The 23,991-nt window shown below is 45.9% G+C and overlaps 1 protein-coding gene across 1 annotated transcript in view; it reads left to right on the top strand.

Annotated features, from left to right (window-relative positions):
• The window catches only part of HADHA (hydroxyacyl-CoA dehydrogenase trifunctional multienzyme complex subunit alpha), a 44,429-nt gene that overhangs the window by 15,915 nt on the left and 4,523 nt on the right, over positions 1 to 23,991 (top strand). The window contains exons 8-14 of the mRNA XM_047782474.1: positions 8,705 to 8,827; positions 9,727 to 9,845; positions 11,532 to 11,588; positions 13,268 to 13,377; positions 16,565 to 16,699; positions 18,696 to 18,867; positions 21,163 to 21,249. Coding sequence (XP_047638430.1) covers positions 8,705 to 8,827; positions 9,727 to 9,845; positions 11,532 to 11,588; positions 13,268 to 13,377; positions 16,565 to 16,699; positions 18,696 to 18,867; positions 21,163 to 21,249 — 803 coding nt within the window. The remainder of the gene's footprint in view (positions 1 to 8,704; positions 8,828 to 9,726; positions 9,846 to 11,531; positions 11,589 to 13,267; positions 13,378 to 16,564; positions 16,700 to 18,695; positions 18,868 to 21,162; positions 21,250 to 23,991) is intronic.

Raw genomic sequence — 23,991 nt, forward strand, 5'->3', positions numbered from 1 at the left:
TAAATCAGGGAATCAATTTGGGGAGAATTGATATTTTAAAAATACTGAATCTTTTCATCGTGCACGTATTATAACTTTCTATTTACTAGGTCATCTTTAACTTCTCTCAGCAGTGTTTTAAACTGTTCATTGAACATATCTTACACACATTTTGTTAAATTTATACCTAAGTATTTTGTGTGAGGCAAGGGATCAAACCTACATCCTCATGGATGCTAATTGGGTTCATTATCACTGAGCCACAATAGGAACTCCCTCCTTTTTCTAATTTCTTAAGGCAGAGGCTTAGATCATTGATTTTAGGCCTTCTTTTCTAACATTAACGTTTTAAGCTGTACATTTCCTTCTTGGCATTGCTTTATCTGCAGTTTTAATTTTGTTTTCAATTCCATGAAGGTCAAAATATTTTTCAGATTTCTCTTGTGATTTCTTCTATGACCCATGTATAATTTAGAAGCATGCTATTAAATTTCCAAATATCTGAGGATGTTTCAGATATCTTTCTGTCTTTGAGTTCTAGACTAATTCTGTTGTGATCAGAGTACAGTTGATCCTTATTATTCGTTGTTTCCCTATTTGCAAATTTGTTGATTCACTGCAATTTGTCATAACTCCCAAAATAACACTGATTCTTTTGCAGTCATTCTTAGACATGCACAGAGTGGCAAAAGATTCATATCTCCCAGAGTTCCTGCATTGGTGCAGTGGTTTAGGAGTCCAACTACAGTGGCTCAGGTTGCTGCAGAGGCCCAGAGACAGTGTGATAAAGATCCGGCATTGCCGCAGCCATGGCGTAGGTTGCAGCTGCAGCTCAGATTTCATCCCTGCCCTGGGAACTTCCATATGCTGCAGGTGCAGCCATAAAATGAAAAAAAAAAGACTCAAGTCTCCCAATGTACATGTTCCCAGCTGAAGTCAAGGCAGCATCTGTCTTCTTATTTCAGCTTTTATAAAGCCAGTAAGGACACTGTGTCCTTTTTACAGTCTACTTACTGCCATGTTTTTCTCATTTTTGTGCTTTTTGTTTGTGACTTTGCTGTTTAAAATAGTAAAAGCTAAGAATGGAAAGGAATTGAGTCAGTAAGGGAAAATGTCTTTAGGGTTTCTCTTTTCTCTCCCAGTAAGGAGGCATTAGCAGAGGCACCTGAAGAAAACCTCGGTTTAAGGTCACATATAAAGAGACTTAGGAATGAAGGCCTTTGGGCTCGGAATGAAAATGTGTTTAAGAGGATAGCCAGTCAGGGAGACCTGAGTCACTGACTGCAGTTCCTATTAAAGACTGCAGTGTGTTGGCTGTGCACCAAGTCTCGTGTGGAAGGACAGCTTTCTCCACGAGGCCTGAGAGGTAAAAGCCCTTATAATTGCCTCTGCTTGGGCGGAAATTCCCCAGCTGGCTGTGGTTCTTGGCCTAGTGAGTGACCTTCATTCTGAAAAGGCCTGGTCCACTAGGAGTCCTGCGTGAATGGGTTGTTGTAATTTTCCATTAACTAATTAGGTCCCAGTAGCGCCGAGAGACACCCAAAGAGATCCCCTATTGGAGACACACTCTCCCTTGCCTCCATTGTAGTACTAACCCAACTTCCTCTGGTAATCAGGATTAACCACCCTAGCCAGAATGGTAATCCCTTCTCTGCCTGTATTGTCAGAGGCATGAGGAGCCCAGAGTGGCCAGATGGCAGTCTCATCTTCCAATTCAGTAGAATCCTTGTTATGTCACCTAGTGGAAGCATTACCTCATTTGAAACTAAATCCTCTAGACCAGCAGAGCCTAAGGTTGTAGGGACAAAAGCATGGGTTTTTGCTGATAGATCACTAGGGGTAGTAGCAGAGCCATTTCTATTTGTACTTGATTCTCAGCCCCTTGAATTCTTGCTATGGAAGAAACAGCACATATTGGAGGTTAATTGAGGGCATTTACAGGGTCCTGGATGACATTTCCCCAACCTCACAGAGTACTACCACTTCCCTAGCACTGTAACTGAGTCTTGAAAAATCTATCCCACATTCTGTTCTACCGTGTGTGTCACGGTGATGGGGCACCAGGGGAGATCAGTGCATTTCTTGAGCATGGCCTGTTGCCACTCTTCATTTACCGTGAAGTGAGTTCCTTGATCAGAAGCAGGGTGGTATGGGATACAACGATGGTGGGTAAGGCATTCCGTAAGTCCACGAATGGTAGTTTGGGCAGATGCATTGCCTGCCAGGCAGGCAAATTAATGCCCACAATAACTTCCTATTCTAGTAAGAAAAAAGTGCCACCCTTTCCATGACGAAAGCCGTGCAGTGTAATCAGCCTTCCAGGAGGTAGTGCCTGATCACCTTGGGAGAGCCCTGGTAAGAGGCAGCCAGCGTTGGTCTCCTCTGTTGTTGGACACTGAGCAGTGACTGTAGCCAAGTTGGCCTTGCTGAGTAGGTGTTGCTAAGCCCATGCTCAACCTCTGTCTCCACCATCATGGCCACTTTGTTCATGAGCCCACTGGGCAGTGACAGGAGTGACTGGGGAAAGAGGCTGACTGGTGTCCACAGCATGGGCTTCTGCACTCAAACATTGAAGTCTCCTATGAGATCACCCTTTGCTGACCATTCGCATGAATCACAAATATGTTCACATTCTTCGCCTACTCATACAGGTCTACCCACATACCCATCTACCCATCTATCCCCAGATGTCCTTGTGTGTTAAGTCAGTTAGGGCTGCCATAACGAAATTCTGCACAGTGGGTGGCTTAAACAATAGAATTGGATTTTCTCAGAGTGCCCTGGTGACTAAGCGGTTAAGGATCCAGCATCACTGCTCGGGCGTGGGTTTAATCCCTGGCCCAGGAACTTGTGCGTGCTGTGAGCATGGTGAAAGAAAGGAAGGAAAAGAAAAGAAAGAAATTAATTTTCTGATACTTCTGGAGGCTAAAAGTCGAAGATCAAGGTGTTCTCAGATTTGGCGTCTTCTGAGGCCTTTCTTCTTTGTGTTCAGATGGCTGCTTTCTCACTGTCCTCACTTGCTCTCTCCTCCACATGCGTCCCTCATGTCTCTTCTGTGTGTCCCAATTTCCTCTTCTGAGGACACCCGTCAGATTGGATAGAGTCCACCCTGACAGCGCCATTTTAACTTAATCACCTCTCTAAATAATCGCCTCCAAATACAGTCACTTTCTGACGTACTGGGGCTTTGAGCTTTAACATAAGAATTTTGAGGGGATACAATCCAGCCCTTAATACCTTGTCGCCAGTTTTCCTTTCATGTTCCTGCTAAGTTCCTGACCATCTAACTAAACTGTGGATCAGTATACACTCTTATCTCTGGCCTGTGGATCAGTATACACTCTTATCTCTGGCCTGTGGATCAGTATACACTCTTATCTCTGGCCAATTTTCCTTCCAAGCAAAACAAACAATCAGGTACACTGCCCAAAGTTCTGCCCACTGGGAGGAAACCCCTTTACCACTGTCCCTCAGGGCTGTCCAAGGAGGAAACTGTTGGGCCTCAGTAGTCCACTTTCAGGTGGTGCCTACGTAGCCCACAAAGCATCTCAAAACCAGGGCTGGGTTTTCTCTTTTGCAGTCAGCTGGCCATAGGGAAACCCTGCGGCCCTAGTGCAGGCTAAGAGAGAGGAAGGGTACTTTGGCTACTTCCTCATGCAGCTTGTGCCTTTAGGGTCTGCTTGAGGCCAGTCTCAGGTATACCACTTCCATCTGATAATGGAGTGCTATTGTGCACACCCAGTTTTATGGCTTAGTGGGTCGGACAACATCCATTTCATGATGGGCAGCTCAGGTCACCTGGTAACTTGGTGGCCCTTGGTTAAGCTTTGAGTCTCTACTAAGGCCCACTAAGAAGCCACATGCTGTTTCTCAGTAGGAGAGTAATTATTCACAGGGGATGGTAGGGCTTTGCTCCAGATTCCTAAGAATATGTACTGCGATTTGCCTATTAGAGAGGCCTGCCAAAGACTCCAGACAGCATCTCTATCATCACTGGTGCTTCAAGCACCTTCAGGCAGGTCTGAATCGTATGGCCTAAAGAGCAGAACAGCTATTTCTTGTCCTGAGCCCAACTCAAAACTAGCAGCCTTTGAGTTTCTCAGTAAAAGGGCTAGAGTAGCACATCTAGATAAGATGTCACCTCCAAAATCCAAAGAGGCCCACTAGGTGCTGTAGTAGGAGGGGCCAGATGCAGCAACTTATCCTTCACCTTAGAAGGAATGCCCCATACCACTGGACCCCTAGAAATTTCACTAAGATGCATATGTCTAAAGTGGTTGGCCCTTCCAGCTCACCGGGTCCATTCAGTGCAGCATCATCAGTGTCATGAACCAGCATGGTGGCTTGTGGAGGAAAAGGCATCAAGGTCCCTGTGGACTAAAGTATGATTTATGGCTGCAGAGTTGATCACCCCTGAAATAAGGTATGTTACAGGCCTTTCCAGCGGACAGCAAACTGCTTCTGGCAGTCTTTTCTACCCGCTATCAAGGAAAAAAGCACCTTCCAGATCATTCAGTGCACAGCGAGTAAAATGAGATGTGTTGATAACTTGCTGGAGCAATGAAACCACATCTGGGTCACCAGCTGCAGTTGTAGTTACCGCTTGATTAAGTTTGCCGTAGTCCTCTGTCATTCTGTAGGAACCATCTGTTTTCTGCACAGGCCAAAACATGCAAGGTGAGTGAGGATGCAGTGGGACTCACCACCTCTGCATCTTTTCAAGTCCTTAAAAGTGGCACCAGTCTCTGCAGCCCCTCCAGGAGTGCAGTATTACTTTCCATTTACTCTTTTTCTGGGTAGAGGCGGTTTTAGTGGCTTTCACTTGTCCTTTCCCATTGTAATAGTCCTTATTCCGCATGTCAAGAAGCTAACAAGGGGATACTGCTAGTTGCTGAGGGTGTCTGTTCCAATTATGCATTCTGGAAATAACAGAACAAGTTCAGGGACCCACTAGGCCCACTGTGAGATAGAACTAAGCTAATAATCCTTTGATCACATGACCTTATAAATCCCCACTCTGACTGGTGGACCACAGTGCTATTTGGGGTCTTTTGAAATTAGTGTCAGGTCAGAGCCAGTGTTCATTAATCTCCCAAAAGTCTGATTATTTTCCTTTCCTCAAAGGAAATGACTGTAGAGTCCCTTTGAGGAAGATTAACGGTATGATCCCTTCAAGGAGGTACAGCCTCCCCTTTATTCAGGAGGTTCTGGCTCTTTAAACAGGCTCATTTCTGGGAATTGACAAGGGTGATGACTCTCTTTGGTAATTCAAGTTATGTTTACTAGACCTAGAATTTTTTTGAATTCAGTGGGCTACTCATCTGATTCTTTTCTAGAAATGACCAACTAGCCAACGCCATAGGTCTCCTCAAGTCAAAGTATTCTGATTACTGCTTTGATTCCGCTGTCCATTTTGGTAACCATGCCCAGCTTGCTTTTGGCTGTAAAGTGTTGCTCCTTGGCCCCAGCTACCCCAGAATCCCATTATCCCCACCACATTTAGGGGTCCTAGTTGATGGTAGCAGTTGCCACTGTGGGTTCTGACCTAGAGAGAAGAGCAACCACAGAGCTCTTCAAGGATGCTCCCTCCTAAATGGATTCTCACGGTCATGGTGCAAAGTGTGTCCTCTAACCCTCCTGGGGTAGCTGAGCAGGTCCAGCATGATCAATCCACGCTTGCATTCCAGTTTCTTATGCCTTTCATACTCTGTCCCCTACAGTATACCAACACAGTGCTGGCATTTCAGTTTCATTTAATGCTGTTTGTTTTCTATATGTTCCATCTGTTCTTTTTTCCTTTTTTCTTCTTTCTGCTTCCCTTTGGATTAATCATTTCTTATCTTCACTTTTGGACCTTGACTTTGTTTTACCCTTTTAATGGTTGCTGTTTTAATGGTTTCAAGACAGATTGTTTAACATACAATCTGTCTTGAAATCATACATGATTTCACAATATGGGGTAAGAACCTGAAAGCGTATGCTTTCATTTTCTCCGTCCTTTTGCTGTTGTTATACTTCTGCATGTATTGTACATTCCTTAGTATATTGCTATTTTTGTTTCAAACAATTATTTTTTAAAGAGTTTTTTGTTTTTTGTTTTTGTCTTTTTAGGGCCGCACTCAGAGCATATGGAGGTTCCCAGGCTAGGGGTCGAATCGGAGCTGTAGCCACTGGCCTACGCCAGAGCCACAGCAACGCGGTATTCAACCATGTCTGCAACCTACACAACAGTTCACGGCAATTCACGGCAATGCTGGATCCTCGACCCACTGAGCAAGGCCAAGGATCGAACCCGCAACCTCATGGTTCCTAGTCAGATTTGTTAACCACTGAGCCATGACGGGACCTCCTAAAGAGATTTTTGAAAAGAGAGAAGATTCTATTCTGTTTGCCCACATTTTAATATCACTTTGGTGCTCTTTATCCTTTGTGTAGATCCAAGTTCCTATCTGGTTTAACTTTCCTCCAACCTGAAGAACTTTCTTTAACATGCCCTATAGTGTATGTCTGCTGGTAGTTAATTCCCTCACTTTTTGCTTTGTTTTAAAAAGTATGTGTTTGCTTGTTTGTTTGTTTATTTTTGGCCACATTTGCAGCATGCAGAAGTTCCCCAGCCAGGGGTCAAACCCACCCCACAGCAATGAGTCAAGCCACAGCAGTGACAACACCAGCAACTCTAAAAAGTCTTTATTTTTTGCTTCATTTTTCAAAGGTAATTTTGATGGGTATAGAATTCCAGATTTCCACTGTTTCCCTTTTAGCACTTTATGGATGTCTGCTTTGTGTTATCACTTGCATAATTTCTGATAAAAAGTCCGTTGTCATTTTTATCTTTGTTCTCTTCTCCACCCCTACTCCAGCCGTCCCCAAACTGCTCTCAAGTTTTCCCTCTGTCACTGATATTAGGAATTTATTTATGATGTGCCTTGGTTTTAGGTGTGTGTGTGTTTAGTATTTGTTTTGCATGGGATTCATCGAGTTTCTTAGATAGTGGGTTTGGAGTTTTCCTCAAAATTAGAAGCTTTTTGACTATTTTTTCAAATATTTTTCCACCTTCCCTACCCCTTTTCTGAGATTTTAGTCTTACGTATGTTAGATCACTTAATATTGTCCCCAAATCAAGCTGTTTTTCAGCCTGTATAGTTTCTATTGCCATGTATTCAAGTTTCTTGATCTTTTCTTCTTCACTGTATAATTTACTATTAAATTAAAAGATCCCCTGTATCTTTTGTTTTAGGTATTTTTTTCTACTGTATTAGAAGTAACATCTGGTTCACTGTTATGTCTTCAATTTCTCCTGATTATGTTTCTGTTTTCTCCTACCTCTTGAACATTTGGCATGAATTTATAATAGCTTTCTAACATTGTGTCTCCTTGTTCTGTCTTCTTATTTCTGCACCTGTTTCTATCAGTCAGTTGGTCTCCTAACTATAGGCCATTTTTTTTCTTGCTTCTTTTTATGCCTTTATGATGGTTCTTGCCCTGGCCTCAGGTCGTTTTCTGTCATGCGTGTGTAGAATGATACTTGGCCAGAGTTTCAGGAGGCCCCTCTATAGATCTCTGGAGCTCTCTTTTGTGTAGCAACTGTTAACCCAGTATTCTTCACAAATTCCAGGTGCCTTAGCCTCCCTACAGGCCACACCATGACTTTCATGGACCCTGTGCACTTTTGTCATTCAGCAGTTTGGGGCTTAGTTCTTTTTCTTCCTCCCAGACCACAGGGGCTGAAAATAGGTCACATGTCCGAAGGAAGAGATTGCCTGCATGTTTGCTGTAGGCCTCTCCCTCTACCGGGATTTCATTTCCTATATGCCATAAATTGCACAGGATTGTCTTTTCAACCCCAGCCACCTCTTTCTCCAGTGCGGCTCTTACAAGCTTTTAATTGAGAGCCTGGTTGGTATCAGTTTTCATAGCCCTGTAAGAACAGCTTTTGGGTTTTTCGAGTCTTGCTCTTTACCCTCCCATAAGTTTAACATCAGGGAAACGCCTCCAGTGAAAAACCAGTTTTTGGCATGTCCCTCTCTCCATAGATGTACTGCACGTGCTCAACATTATGACACTGTGAGAGATTCATTCCAGCTTCCAGCCTCTTGTACCACTTTAGAGCTTCACAGACGTTCCATGGGGAAAACAAGTGTGGTGTTTGGTTTCCTCTAGCCCTGACCTCTTACATGTGATCACCAAAAACTCTGATCATTTCACTTTCCCTCAGTAGCATCCTTCTGCTTGAGCCAAGTCCAGTCTTCAGCCCAGGCACAAAAGCATCATGTACTCCCAGAAAAGAGAATGTCCAGCAAGCATCAGCTCACCTCCAATAGGCTCTTCCCACCCTGCAATTCTGTTCATGTAATCCTTGTTGCTTCCAAGCTCCTCAGTGTCTTTACAAATATGTTTTTGCAGTTGATTCATTTTTTTTTTTCCAGTTTTGCAGCAAGGATACAGGCCTTATGAGACGTACTACATCCAACTCAGAAGTGGAAGCCAGACGGATAGGGCTTAAGACTTGTTTTCTACCTGGAGTAGGTTGTTGTACCTTCACTCAACGTGCCTTTTCTTTGAGTCCCTAGTTCTTGACTCTGCCGCCTACCAGCTCTGGTCTGACTTAGAAAGCTGCGCTGAAAGTGGGTGCCGGAGCCTATGGCTTTGGCCTGCCTGGGTTTTCGCCCACCTGGGACTGATCCAAGCCTGACTTAATTCCTGTCTGTTGTGCTCATTTTTGCAGGACCAGGATTAAAACCTCCAGAGGAACGGACAATTGAATACCTAGAAGAAGTTGCAGTTACTTTTGCCAAAGGACTAGCTGATAAAAAGATCTCTCCAAAGAGAGACAAGGGACTGGTGGAAAGTAAGTGTCATTATTAAAGAACAAAAGCGAAGCTTCTTTCCACGGAGTTTAATTTTAGTTGCTGTAAATTGGAAATGAGGAAGAGATCAGTGCATTATTTACTCTTAAGTGTAGAATCAGCCTTAAAGGGTGCTGGAACTCTGCCCTAGGCACGGGTCCTGGACCTTACACTGGGTAAAGACATTGGCCGCCCCTCAGCATGTGGAGTCCTCGGGCCAGGGATCAGATCCAAGCCACAGTTGTGACATAAGCCACAGCTTCGGCAACAGAGGAACCTTAACCCACCGTGCCAGGCCAGGGATGGAACCTGTGTCCCAGCACTCTCAAGATACCACTGATCCAATTGCACCACAGTGGTAGCTCCAAAGACATCTTTTTAAAACTTTATTTTGGAAATGTTAAAGCAATACCCAGATAGCATAATATGATAGTGTAATAAGTGCCCATGTACCCAACACCCAGCTTTAACATCTATTGAGTCATGCTTAAAGAGGTGCTGAGGTTGGAGTTCCCGTCGTGGCACAGCGGAAACGAACCAACTAGGAACCATGAGGTTGCGGGTTTGATCCCTGGCCTCCCTCAGTGGGTTAAGGATCCGGTGTTGCCGTGAGCTGTGGTGTAGGTCACAGACGCAGCTCGGATCTGGTGTTGCTGTGGCTGCGGTGTAGGCCTGCAGCTGTAGCTCTGATTAGACCCCTAGTCTGGGAACCTCCACATGCTGTGAGTGGGGCCCCAAAAAGCAAAAAAAAAAAAAGAAGTGCCGAGGTTGAAATTTAGATTGGGTGTATCAGAGTAAAGAGCACTTCGTTCAGGTCACTAGGTTCCCTGCGTTTTTATGGAGTTTACAGACCAAACTAACCAGGAAGGCCGGGCTCTCTCTAAATCATTTTACTTTACAGAACTGACATCGTACGCCATGAGTATTCCATTTGTCAGACAACAGATTTACAAAAAGGTGGAAGAAAAAGTGCGAAAGCAGACCAAAGGCCTTTATCCTGCGCCTCTGAAAATCATCGATGTGAGTCTTTCCCCCGTACTTGCACATTTCTCAGCTTTTTTCCTTCTGTCCAAGCAGTGCTCTGTTGCCATGGTGAACCAGGTATGCCCGTAGGAAGGTTCTTCATGTTGCTGTCAACCAAAAATAACACGAGAGCAGAGCAAGCTGTGGGGATTTCTGTAAATGAGTATTTGGGGAAATCAGTGCCAGGCATGCTTATTAGTTGACGAGCTTGAAACTTAGCGAGGTTGTGAGATAAGTTTTAGAAGTGTTGAGATTAGATACAGCAGGAAATTCAAGCAACGGTAATTTAGACAAAGAAGTCAATAGGAATATAGATTTATGTATTTGTTTTTAAATGTCATTCCCAGCAAATGCTGGTGATTGAATACAGGGTTATTTCTTTTTTTTTCTTGTCTTTTTGCCATTTCTGGGCCACTCCCGCGGCATATGGAGGTTCCCAGGCTAGGGGTCGAATCGGAGCTGTAGCCGCCAGCCTACGCCAGAGCCACAGCAACGCGGGATCCGAGCCGCATCTGCGACCTACACCACAGCTCACGGCAACACCGGATCGTTAGCCCACTAAGCAAGGGCAGGGATTGAACCCGCAACATCATGGTTCCTAGTCAGACTCGTTAACCACTGCGCCACGACGGGAACTCCGGGTTATTTCTTTTATACTTGCCACTGTACTTAGGATAGTACTTACCCCAAATGTTAAATTGAATTTCACAGAGTTCATGGTTAATGTGATCAACTAAATAATGTTCCTGAGGAAGAGTGAATGGGGGGGAAGGTGCTGAAAGTAGAACTTTGGGAATTTGCCCACATTTGAAGAACAGGAGAGGAGCTGGATGAGTAATTTAAGCAGGTGGGACAGGAGTTAAGGGGAAAAGGTAAACCTATTACTGGACTTGGAAAGGGAGGATGACAGCCTTTCTCCAACAAAATGACAGGATTCAGAGGTAGATAAGGAGGTGGAGTTTGAGCTGTGGAACCTCTGTGGTCTTTTCCTAGTCCGACTTTTTTTTTTTTTTTCTTTGTCTTCTTAGGGCCGCTCCCATGGTATGTGGAGGTTCCCAGGCTAGTGGTGAAATCGGAGCTGTTGCTGCCAGCCTACACCACAGCCACAGCAATGCGGGATCCCTCATGGATACTAGTCCGGTTCGTTAACCACTGAGCCATGACCCCATTCCGACTTTTTAATTCTCTTTGCCTTCTATTTTATTTCCTTCCATTTTAATGCTAGGTTTAGCAATAGCCTCAGAGATAGAGAATTAAGTCAGTCTTAAGCAACCAGGCCTTGCTCTTTTTCTTTTTTTCTTTCTATTTTTTTTTTTTTTAATGGCCACTCCCAGCATATGGAAGTTCCTGGGCCAGGAATTGAATCCCAGCCGCAGCTGCAACAGTGCCAGATCCTTAACTCACTGTGCTGAGCCAGGAATTGAACCTGCACCTCCATAGTGACCTGAGCCACTTCAGATTCTTAACCCACTGCACCACAGCAGGAACTCTTTTTTGGGGGGTTGGGGGGAGCTCAGCCTGTAGCAGCAAAAACGCCCAGTCCTAACCAGGAGACTACCAGAGAACTCCCCCCTTGATTTACTCTTTGAAGACTGACAGCACTGGCAGTTTTTTTCAGCATTATTGTGCATCTCACCAATCCAGTCCGACAAAGAACAAGCAAGCGCTCTCTCTGTTTTTCAGGTAGTAAAGACTGGGATCGAGCAAGGGAGTGACGCCGGCTACCTCTCTGAATCTCAGGTAGAGTTATCTCCTTTCCATGTTTTATTAGACGCGGGAAAAACAAGATCCAAAACACCATGTATAAGTGAAAAAAAAATATTCAAAGCCTAGTGAAAAATGTTTTCTTCCAGTGGTTTTCATTCTTATGATTAATCTCAGTGATTAAGTAGATGTTAAGAAAACCCTCGCGGTCCCCAGGTATTTGAACTTGACCTCAGTAATGAGGATATGACCAGAAAGAGCAGGGGCAGACTTATAATCCTTTCAGAAGGAAGCATTCGGAAGTTTTTTGTTCTGTACTTCGGCTGGTTTTGTTGTGATAAAATGAATACACTGATAGAAAATAGGTTCTTACTTGCTGGGGCCTAGAAGAAAACTGTGAAGCCCAGCCTCCCTTTGGCGAATTAGGAAATGAAGGGAAATGGTTTGCAGCCACTAAAACTAGAAGACAGAGCCACACACGAACCAGCCTCAGCCGTTCCACTTTCCTAACAAGTTGGTGGTAAGGTAGATTTTAGTGGTTTACATTGCTTTGAAGTTTTAAGCAATCATTGAAGGATGATTGCTCTTCAATAATAGGACGAAAGATATCTGAAGAGCTCAGGACAAGTTCCAGAGAGAACATTTCTAGTCCTGGGTTGCTTACTGCAGTGCACCCTGATTTATTCTTTTTTATTATAACTAGGTACACATATACATATGTACAGAAAGAGTGAAGCACATTGGACAAATTAATAATTAGCCCGTACATACAGTATTTTCGATCCTACTTATCACATCCTGCTAAATTCATGACCACTGATGAATATCTACCCATGGTTTGAAAATCACTGGTTTATTGAATAGAACCTATTAAATAATAGAACCTAGTCTTTAATGTTCTTTTCGGACATGAAGGCAACACTATTAGAGGGATTCCTTCCTTGAAATGCCATTTGTGACCATGTAATCATAGCAGTAAATTCTAATAATATTGATGATGGTAATAGCTAACCTGGAGACCCAAGTCATTTTACTGGTATTCTTATTTACTTCCCACAACAATATTGCAGAATACATATTATTGTCCCCATTTTGAGGATGAAGTAAGCTCCACAACTGGGAAATGGCAGAGCCGGGATTCAAACCCAGTTCAGTCAAATCCAGGCTCAAAAGCCCATGCTTTTAAGCACGCAGTTGAGACTCACTCTCTGTAAGTGTTAAGGTACTTTTCAAGTGGTGGGTAGCATGTGGGGCAGCCTGCTACCCTGGCGAGAGACCTGGAGTTGGGAGCCATACTGTCTGGGTTCAGGTTCTGTTTCTGCCCCTTTGAGACAGTGTGGCGTTGAGCAAAGTCACTTAATCTCTCTAGATCTCCTCTGCCCAATCTTTAAGTGAGAGAGGTGGTTGAGATGATTGGTCATTTTGGCTCTGACGCTCTGATTCCATGGAAAGGTGGTCACAACCTCTGGTGTAGGGAATCTGAGAGCTCACTTATATCCAAAACCTTTTCAAAGCAGTAGTTGGAAGTGGTACCGATGAGAGTGAAAGAAGGACCATCAGCAGGAGACAGATGTCTGCAGCTCAGGCCCCACTAAGACCCCAGGGGACCTGAGGCTTTGCGTGTGTTACCTCTGCTCTGCAGAGACCAACCCAAAGGAATTCACGTCCCCAAGAATGGGAAGCTCTACCTTTTCTTGTTCCCCTTTACTTTCCAGAAATTTGGAGAGCTTGCAATGACCAAAGAATCAAAAGCCTTGATGGGACTTTACCATGGTCAGACCCTATGCAAGAAGAATAAATTTGGAGCTCCGCAGAAGGAGGTTAAGTAAGTTCAACTCTACCTAGGAAGCCCTTGTGGATCTCAGTACATGCTAAGCTTGTAGACGTCTTGGAGATCTACAGAGCTGCATTTATACCTTCCGTCTTGCCCTAAATCTCTTCTGCCCTGAGCACTCTAGATCCTATTCCTGCCAAGGACTTTTTGGCTTTCGGAGTTCTGTCTGCTGAGTTTCTCCAGAGTCCTGTGGTTCCTATAGAGGTGTTCTTGTCTCACTGTTGCTGTCCCCCAGAAGTCTGGTTTAGGTTCCCCCTTCCTAAACCAGATCCGCACACTGTGTCCTCCTTAATACCTTATCTTTCCCTGTGACTTGACATAACCATCTCCAGGAACTCTGGCTTCTCCCTCATTAAAAAAACATAAAGCCTGATTCTAGGCCTTAAAGGCCTGTCCTTTTTAGCCTAAGCATTTGAGAGTCTCCTTGCCTGTTTCATATCTCTTCTCTTCAGCGAGCTTGTCAATGTTATGCTGCCTAAGCAGCTCTTCAGCATCTTATATTTAGTATCAACCCTCAACTCACCTTGCTCAGTGGTTCTCAGCCTGGGCAGTATTGCCACCAGGGGACATTCAACAATGTCTGGAAACCTTTTTGGTTGTCATGACTGGGGACAGAGGGATGCTACTGGTGGCTGGAGGCCAGGAATGCTGCTGAACATCCTGCAGTGCACAGGACGGCTCCACCACAACGAAGTATCCAGTCCAAAGTGCCCGTGATGCCCAGGCTGAGAAACATTGTTCTGGCTGAGTTTTGGGAGTGGGATTTATGAAAGCAGCTGGAGATTACAGTCCATATCAGAAGAGGAGATGGATAAGAAGTCCAGGTGAGGAGTTCCCGTCATGACTCAGTGGTTAACGAATCCGACTAGGAACCACGAGGTTGCAAGTTCGATCCCTGGCCTTGCTCAGTGGGTTGAGGATCCGGCATTGCCATGAGCTGTGGTGTAGGTTGCAGACTCGGCTCGGATCCCGAGTTGCTGTGGCTCTGGCGTAGGCCGGTGGCTACCACTCCCATTAGACCCCTAGCCTGGGAATCTCCATATGCCACCAGAGCAGCTCTAGAAAAGGCAAAAAGACAAAAAAAAAAAAAAAAAAGAAGTCCAGGTGAGAGAGAGAAGATTCTAGCCAAGAGGGCTGATTTCCAAATAGAATATGAAGTACAACCCGTAACTGCTGCTTCAGCTCAGGGGTGATTGCTGTCAGTCAGTTGCCTGTTTTCCACCCAATATTGACAGTCTTGCGTTCAGTAGGTGATATAAAGTACTTCCATGTTGCAGTGGAATGATGGTGGCCACTTAAATCTGCCTCTCTTCATCTATCCTACAAAAATTACTCTTAAATTTAAAATTTTAAATTGTAAGATGCTTACTCTTAAGAAACCTGATTAGCCACTCCAGATTCTTACTCCTACCTGCATGTAACTCTTATTGTTATATGCAGATAGTATATGATATCACCTGGAAAAGCTGTTTTGTGTACCAGATACAAAAAAGGCAGCATGCATATGAAACTCATGTAAGAAAAAATAAGAAAATGAGAATCAAGATACTTAAGCTTATGAAAATTTTGCCCCCAAAATGACCACAATGCAGAAGAAAACCATAGAATGCCTCCAACTTGAATTATATATCCTTAAATTAAATAAGTGGTTACAGATAAGAAGAAATCACTTAGAATCAAAAATTCGAAAACTCTGGAGTTCCTCCTGTGGCGCAGTGGGTTAAGAGTCCAACTGCAGCTGCTCCAGTTGTTGTGGAGGTGCAGGTTCTATCCCCAGCCTGGCACAGTGGGGTAAAGAAGCCAGTGTTGCTGCAGCTGTGGCATAGGTCGCAGCTGCAACTCAGATTCAATCCCTGGCCCAGCGACTTCCATATGCCTCAGGAGCAGCCATGAAATGGGGGGCGGGGGGGGGGGGGGTCAAAAACTCAGAACTAAATGGACAGAAAAACATGAGATGTTGACCTAATTTTTTTGTTTTTTTGTTTTGGTTTGGTTTTTGGTTTTGGTTTTTTTTTTGGGGGGGGGGGGTGTTTTTGCTTTTTAGGGCCACAACCATGGCATATGGAAATTCCTAGGCTAGGGGTTGAATCTGAGCTGCAGCTGCTGGCCTGAGCCACAGCAATGCTGGATCCGAGCTGAGTCTTCAACCTACATGGACGCTTATAGCAACACCAGATCCTTAACCCACCGAACAGGGCCAGGGATCAAACCCACATCCACATGGATACTAGACAGGTTCTTAACTCACTGAGCCAAAGCAGGAACTCCAAAGTTGACCTAATTTGGAAAATAAATTGAAGAAATATGTAACATTTTAGAAATGAAGAATAGGAGTTCCCGTCATGGCACAGTGAAAATGAATCCGACTAGGAACCATGAGGTTGCAGGTTCGATCCCTGGCCTCGCTCAGTGGGTTAAGGATCTGGCGTTGCCATGAGCTGTGGTGTAGGTTGCAGACGCGGCTGGGATCCGGCGTTGCTGTGGCTCTGGTGTAGGCCGGCAGCTGTATCTCTGATTGGACCCCTAGGCTGGGGAGCTCCATATGCCATGGGTACGGCCCTAAAAAGCACAAAAAAAAAAAGAAAAGAAAAAAAAGAATAAATTATTATAAAGTGTGCAAGTCAGGACAGATTGAAAATTTAATAAAGAGCATTTATGAAAGGGCATTCCCCTTCCTGCTTTCCCAGTTGTCAGTAATATTTCCACTTTTGTCTCATTAGGCCCTTTCCCCCTTACCTTGGGTAATAATTTGAATTCTTTATCTGTTTTCTCTATTTATAAATTAATTTTTTGTACAAAAAATGCATTCTTATTCTCCTTTTTATTTATTTATTTGCTTTTTAGGGCCTCACCTGTGGCATATGGAGGTTCCCAGGCTAGGGGTTGAATCAGATTATGGCTACCAGCCAACCCCACAGCCACAGCAACGTGGGATCTGAGCCAAGTCTGCGACCTACACCACAGCTTGGAGCAGTAGTGGACCCTTAACCCACTGAGCGAGGCCAGGGATCGAACCTGGAACCTCATGGTTCCTAGTCAGATTCATTAACCACTGAGCCACGACAGGAACTCCTGTTGTCCCTGCTTTTGTTGGTCTATTGGATGATAACCCAGGCAACCTCCCACTTTTACTGAATGAAGGGTTTTTACCAAAAGTTACTTCATCCTCTCCTTCCAGGCACCTTGCCATTCTTGGTGCAGGGCTGATGGGAGCCGGCATTGCCCAGGTCTCCGTGGATAAGCACATAAAGACTATACTTAAGGATGCTTCACTGCCGGCGCTGGGCCGAGGACAGCAACAAGTGTTCAAAGGGTAAGCCTGCTCTCTGCCTTTGCCAGGAGAGAACACGTTCCGTTTTTGGCCTTCGTCATTTCCTTTTTCCTACTGCATCCTCTCATTTCCTTTGATTTTTAGAAACAGTAATTCCTTCTTTCACTTTTTTTGTCGTTGTTGTTACAGATACTATAAATCGTTGGCATCATTAGTCTACAGTCTTTGAGAACAGAACATCTGTTAGACCTCTTTAAATGCCAAATAGTTTATATTTGGCTAGACTAGAAATTCTCATGTTTGTGAATTTTAACTACTACATGGTTATGGAACACTGAAACAGCATGACTCTGTGTCCGCGTCTGCAATTGGGATATGAGGAATTGTGTGTAATTGCACGTTGAAGGCAGGGCTGCGATCAGAACTCCTGAACCTCGTGTTTCCTGACTGGCGTTACCTTAGAGAAGCAGTTAACTGATTTGGCTCCACAAGGTCTAGATCTTCATGGAACACACACACACAGACACACCCACACACACGGTCACACACCGCCCATACCCACACATACACAGACACACACCCATTTTTCAGAGGAGAAAAATAGAGCAGCAACTTGACCAAGCTGGGGATTGGTTTCAGTTCATTTCTCTGGTCCTGTACTTTGACTGTCTTACATGTAACTTTTAGCCAAGTGAGCTTTTTTGTTTCTGAAATGGACTATGTAGCGTAAGCATGTCTTTGTGGCTTTTCTGCAGAGAAGCTCATATGCTACGTATTGTGGTGGTATTGCTACCGTAATGCTATGCAGGACCTGGCAGGCAGATGGCAACTGACTTCCTGTAAGATAGCCAGGCGGAGTAGTCGAAGATTCTGACCCCAGAATGGCACGTGCTCACCAACAGCACTGCCCTGAGACTAGCAGGCAGGCGTTCCCAAACAGCATCTCACACAGCCCCCAAAGTGACACATTGCTGCTCTAGAACAGCTTCCCCCTCTGCGTCGCTTTTGGACCCAGTCCTGGGTTTCCTTTTTTGCCTTAGAAACATCGGGCTCCGTCCGGTTAGTGCCGCTCAACGTACTGCTGACTCAGGACACGTGTTTCTTGTCCTCTCTTGGGAATAGTTTCATTAGGCATCAGAATTAGGGCAGCTAGTAATGTTTTGGACTCTCACAAGTGTGTTGTTGGCGGACTGCTGACATGGTTGTCAGAAACCAGGTTATTTGGATCCATTCTTTTAGGACTTTAACTGACTACTTCTTTGAATTCACGCTGTGGCTTTCATTTTTCTTTTGGTTAAGGGAACTAGTGAATGGGGTGTAGCTTCATTCTGCATTCATAGGAAAACCCCAGGTCATTTATTCTCAAAGTGCGGTTAGATTAAAACCTAAGAGGGTCTGTTTCCCTTGGCAGTAACAACTAATCAGTTAAGTGACTGAGAAGCAGGAACCCTTTTTAGCTCTCTCTTGGAAAGAAGAAACCTTGCGTTAACAGTTTCTGTGATCAGTGTGATGTGCGACTAGAAGCTGCCTGGGAGGTGGATTCAGAGTATAAGCAACACCTCGCGGTCTCCGTCCTCCAGTAGATCACAACTGAAGGATAACAGAACGAGATGTAAGCAAGTGGAAGCTCACGCAGGCTAGGACGTGAGTTGACCATTTCCCGTGTTGTAGGTGGAGAGTTACTAGAGCTGCTCTTCTGTTTGGCCATTCTGGGTTCATGGTTAGTCCCCTTGACCAGTTTAACTGTTTTATTAATGATAACATCATTTTAGCAGATGAGGCGTTTGGAGGCATCTCGTAGTAGAAAGAATTGTGATGTGGGTTCAAGTTGTCTGGAATCCTAGTCCCCTCCCTTCACTAGCTATTGGACCATGAGTCCCTCTGAGCCTCTTTGAGCAGCTCAGCCCCCTCAAAATGGGAGGAACACGACGACTCCACTGAGTGCATGAAAGGCACCTAACACACTCTGACCCACAGACACTCAATGAATGTTAGTTTCCTTTTCGCCCCCCCCTGACTAGAAATGTCTTTTTTCCAGACTGAATGATAAAGTGAGGAAGAAGGCACTAACATCATTTGAAAGGGACTCCCTTTTCAGCAACTTGACCGGGCAGCTCGATTACCAGGGTTTTGAAAAGGCCGACATGGTGATTGAAGCTGTTTTCGAGGAGCTGAGTCTTAAGCACAAAGTGCTCAAAGAAGTAGAGGCGGTAAGTGAGGGGCCTGCCGCACTGAGTCCTGGTGCAGCGGGTGGAGAACACAGACGGGGGTTGCTTAAGGAGGTGGAGGGAACTCGTTGTTCTGGGGCCATTCATTCCCAAACATAAGTTTTTATGTGAACCCTTGCACACTGTATGTTACAAAGGTCAAATCAAAGTCCTCAGGGAAGACAAGTAGGAATTCCCATGCGGCTCAGCTGGTTAAGGTGCCAGCGTTGTCACTGCAGCAGCTTGGGTTCAATTCCTGGCCAGGAAACTTCCATATTCTATGGGTGTGGCCAAAAGCAAACAAACCTAAAAGAGAAGGAAGAGGATTCCGGTCAAGCGATATGCGGACTATGAACAAATGAATACAGTAGTTCCCATTGAAACATAAGTGTTGAGAAGCAATGGGACAGAACCTGTTAGGGAAAGAGAATGAAAAGCGGAGGCGTTTGATGTGCTGGCGTTGTCACTGCTCAGAGGCAGGCACCGGGGAGAGGGAGCAGATGGAGATGGGAAGGGGAGGTATTCAGCAGATAAGTGAGAAAAGAGCAGGCAGGTTATTGCTGAAGGCAAAACCCAGAATGTTGCATTTGGGAGTTCCCGTCTTGGCTCAGTGGTCAGCAAACCCGACTAGTATCCATGAAGACGATCCCTGGCCTTGCTCAGCGGGTTAAGGATCTGGCGTTGCTGTGGCTGCGGTGTAGGCCGGCAGCTGCAGCTCTGAATCGACCCCTAGCCTGGGAACCTCCATATGCTGCGGGCACCACCCTAAAATGACAAAAGCCAAAACAAAGGCACATTTGTTGTGGTCATCTTTGTAACATGTCAGGGGGCCTTTACCTCTTTAGTGAAGCGAGTGAAATCCTCTAAGGTGGGAGATACTCCAAGTTACTCAGAGAAGAGTGAGGTCTAGAGCAGAACAATCTTTAGAAAACCAAAGAATGTCAGGCGAAAGACCCTTAGGAGGGCATCGAGTCCATCCCCCCGCCCCCGGCCCCGCTTTCCTTAGAGGAAAACATTAAAGCGGAGTCCGCACGGCGCTCCTCAGGGATTTACAGCTTCTCCTCGTCACAGAACTGAAGAGACCCGCGGCTTCGAGACCTTCCCAGGCCTCGTCTCCAGCCCCCTCTGCCTTGGTGTCTCCTTTGCTGTCTGCACTGTGTCTCAGTGTTCTCTGGGCATGTGACGGGCCCCCGCAGAGACAGCTACCTTTCCGCAGTTGTGCAGGTGGGGCAGGGCGCTGCCCAGGCGGCTGGCCCTTAGCTCCGTGCGCCCTCCCAGCGGGGGCGCTCCTGGGACCGCCCTGGGCGGAAAGCTTGCTGAGGCGCCTGCCCTCCATCAGGGTTCCAGCCAGAACTCCCCTGCGGCAGGGCCGCTGGCTTCCAGGAGGGCCAAAGCAGAAGCCAGCGGGCTTCACGAGGCCGGGGCCGAACTGGCAGAGTCACTTTGGCTGCTTTCTGTTGGCAAAAGCAAGTCACAGGGCAGCCTGGACCTAAGGGGAGGGGAGAGACTCTGCCTCTGGATGGGAGGAGAGAGACACCTGGGTGAGGAGGGGGCATCGCTGCCAGCCATCTTTGGGGACGTTGGTCCGCTCTTCACAGAGAGCTCTGCCAACGCCACTGGACCCCACACCGCTAATGATGCAGCCTGAGACTGTGGTAGCTTTCTGACTGTCAGGCCCCCCTTTGGACTCACATTATACTTTTGATAAAATAAGGTCATGGGCTCTTTAACACAAGGCTACTGCCAAGCCAGGTCTTGTGCCTCTCCAGGTCTTTTTTACAAAATCTTAATGTAGTGCTTTACCTTCACCCTCCCTATAATTGATCTGATCTTACACTCACCTTTTCAGAGTGTCGAATATTTCTGGAACCTTGATTCTCATTTCTGGTGTCAGGCTTCTGCCTGTCACAGATTTGCACACATTTGACAGGTGTGCCTTGCATGTTTTTCATTCAAGCATCTGAATAAAAACATGGATATGTTTGGGCAGTGGGCAGAAGGCTGAGACAGTCTACACTAGAGACTTCTCGGGGTTGATGAAGCTAACAGTTAATGGTGTTCATGCACTGTGGGTATAATCAGAGTGGTGTACCAGTTCTTGGTAACACACGGTAAAATATCAGCTAGGCGGGCACATCGTGGCTTGTTCTTAGAAAAGTGACGGACGGGGTGTCTTCCGTCTGATCAGTTCTGGGTGAGCGGGTGGGCAGCGCCCGGGTGTTGCTCATTGGCTTTGCTTTGGACGCTCGTCGTCTCCCAGGCCCGCATGACACGTTCCTAAATGCTTTCCTCCTGCAGGTGATTCCAGATCACTGCGTCTTTGCCAGCAACACATCTGCTCTCCCGATCAGTGAAATTGCTGCTGTCAGTAAAAGACCTGAGAAGGTAAATTCTGAACAGAGGAAAACCCTGAAATGTTTTACTGCACCAGCCTCATTGATGAAGGCTTAGAACGTGAGAAGGGACTGGTATGGACTATGAAGTGGACGAGGGTGCTGATGTAGTCCCCAAAACTGGGCACAGAAGAGACCAGTGTGAGATGCAGGAACAAGTGGAGTCCCACTCAGGTAGATCTTTGTGGTGATCTGCGCCCCTAATAGGGGCTATTATTCAGGTTCAGGCTATAAACTCTTCCTTTATTCCAGGTGGCCCTAGTGATAGGCCCTAAAATAAGACGAGATGCTCCAAACGAGCACTTTCCTGTGGAGCAGACTCTGGTGACTGCCTGGGATGGGTTTGGGTCCAACTCCAGAGCCAGGTGTGGAAGATCAGGGGGTGTGGTGGGACGGGCCCACCCACGGCTTTGCTGAGACCTCCTTCCCCGGGACCCGAGGGGCAGCTGTCGAAGCACCTTCAGCGAGTATTTGGAATGATGCTTCGACACTTAGCTTTGGGCTTCTGCGCTCTATCAGGAAATCAGGTGAAATCATTCAGGTTGAAATAAAGCAGTTCCCCTCTACGGAGGACACCAGTTAGCTGCAGCAAACCAGAACCAGGCAAAAGCAGACAGGAAATATAAAAGGCCTCTAAGCAGCTGAAACTGTTAATGCAAAGTCCATGTACTAAAAGTCTGGGGTTCCCATTGTGGCTCAGTGGTAACGAACTGGACTGGTATCCATGAGGACACCGGTTCGATCCCTGGCCCCACCTACCCGGTAGGTTAAGGATCCGGCATTGCGGTGAGCTGCGGTGTAGGTCGAAGACATGGCTCGGTTCCCACGTTCACTATGGCTGTGGTGTAGGCCGGCAGCTACAGCTCTGAATCAGCCCCTAGCCTGGGAACTTCCATATGCTACGGTTGCAGCCCTAAAAAGACAAAAATAAACAAGTACAAATAGAAACACCAAAGTCTGTTTATACCTATTCTAATAGCTTGCTGTCGCAGGGTAATCTTGTTTCCTGGCACACGGTAGATTAGAAGTGATGTGGACCTGATAGAGGAAGGCTCAGTGATGGCAGGACTAGGTCCGGGGAGAAGGGGCAGCAGATGGTGTGGCCTCCCCTGGTGGCGGAGGACTCAAACACAGTGTAAAGGCAGGTGGACGGTCTGGCCCTGTTACATCACTCAGAGCACCTCCTCAGCATTAAGGTCAGGAAGGAAGGCTTGTTGGGCCTTTGATGCTAGCCTCTCATTCTCCCTAGTGGAGAGGAACAGGCATCACTTTGCAGTCCTCGCCCTCAGGGAGCTTGAACAGCTTTTATCACCTGCTTGCCTATGTCGTTCCTATAAGAGTAAGGGGTGGGGGGCTCCCCATCAGCTGGGTTTGCCCGGGACTGACAGCTTTTTCAGGACACAGGCCCTTCAGTACTGCAACTGGGAAAGTTCTAGGAATCCAGGACAACGTTGGTCACCTTTTGGCACCCTTTTTTGGGTGATGTAAATAGATTTTGCGTGGGGTACTGATTACGTGGGTATTTATACAGTTGTCAGGACTCATCAAACTGAATACTCTTAAGATCTGTGCATTTTATTGTACATAAATTATACATGGTAAAGACGAATTCCTTTTGCTCAGGAGTGCAGTCAGGATCAGGTCCTGTCTTTTAAGTATTTTAGACATAAGTAGAAGCAACTTTTGGATTGCTAAGTTAGTATAACATGTAAGTGACTGTGCGTTACACAGTAGCAATAGCAAGTGGGCGGGCCACAGAGAAGGGCCGACCTTGACAGAATCCCACTCTGCCATTTACGAACTGACCCTGAGCTGCTAATTTTATCTTATTTTTATTTATTTATTTTTGTCTTTTTAGGGCCACACTCATGGCATATGAAGGTTCCTAGGCTAGGGGTCGAGTCAGGGAGCTGTAGCCACCGGCCTACACCACAGCCACAGCAATGTCAGATACGAGCCGCGTCTTCCACCTACACCAGAGCTCACAGCAACGCCGGATCCTTAACCCACCAAGCGAGGCCAGGGACCAAACCCGTGTCCTCGTGGATACTAGTCAGATTTGTTTCTGCTGAGCCACGAGGGGAACTCCAGAGCTACTAATTTTAACATCCTGATAGCTCTCTTCCTCAAATAGATAATTAGACTGACTAGTTCACAGAGTTGTATTGGATTAAATGATAAATATATTAATGAATAATGGATAGGAGGCAGGCAGTAAATGGTAGATATTAGTTTTACCTTATAGCTAAAGTGGGGGCAGGGAGGAAGCAAAACTATAAAGTGGTGGTAGACTTCTTTCACAATTCAGTTGTGAAAACTATCTAATTGTTAGCTTCATGAGGCTGTTCTCAAGTTTACTATGTATCAGAACCACCTGGAAGGCTTCTTAAACACAGATCTGGGGAGTTCCCGCTCTGATGCAGTGGGTTAAGACTCCAACTGCATAAAGATCCAGCATTGCTAAAAGCTGTGGTATAGGTCACACATATGGCTTGGATCCAGTGTTGCTGTGGCAGTGGTGGAGGCCCCAGGCTATTATGTGGCCATTAAAAAAAAAAAAAAAAAAAAAAAAAAAAAGGGAGTTCCCGTCGTGGCGCAGTGGTTAACGAATCCGACTAGGAACCATGAGGTTGCGGGTTCGGTCCCTGCCCTTGCTCAGTGGGTTAACGATCCGGCGTTGCCGTGAGCTGTGGTGTAGGTTGCAGACGCGGCTCGGATCCTGCGTTGCTGTGGC

Source organism: Phacochoerus africanus, chromosome 5 (assembly GCF_016906955.1).
Source record: "Phacochoerus africanus isolate WHEZ1 chromosome 5, ROS_Pafr_v1, whole genome shotgun sequence".
Classification (NCBI taxonomy): Eukaryota; Metazoa; Chordata; class Mammalia; order Artiodactyla; family Suidae; genus Phacochoerus; species Phacochoerus africanus.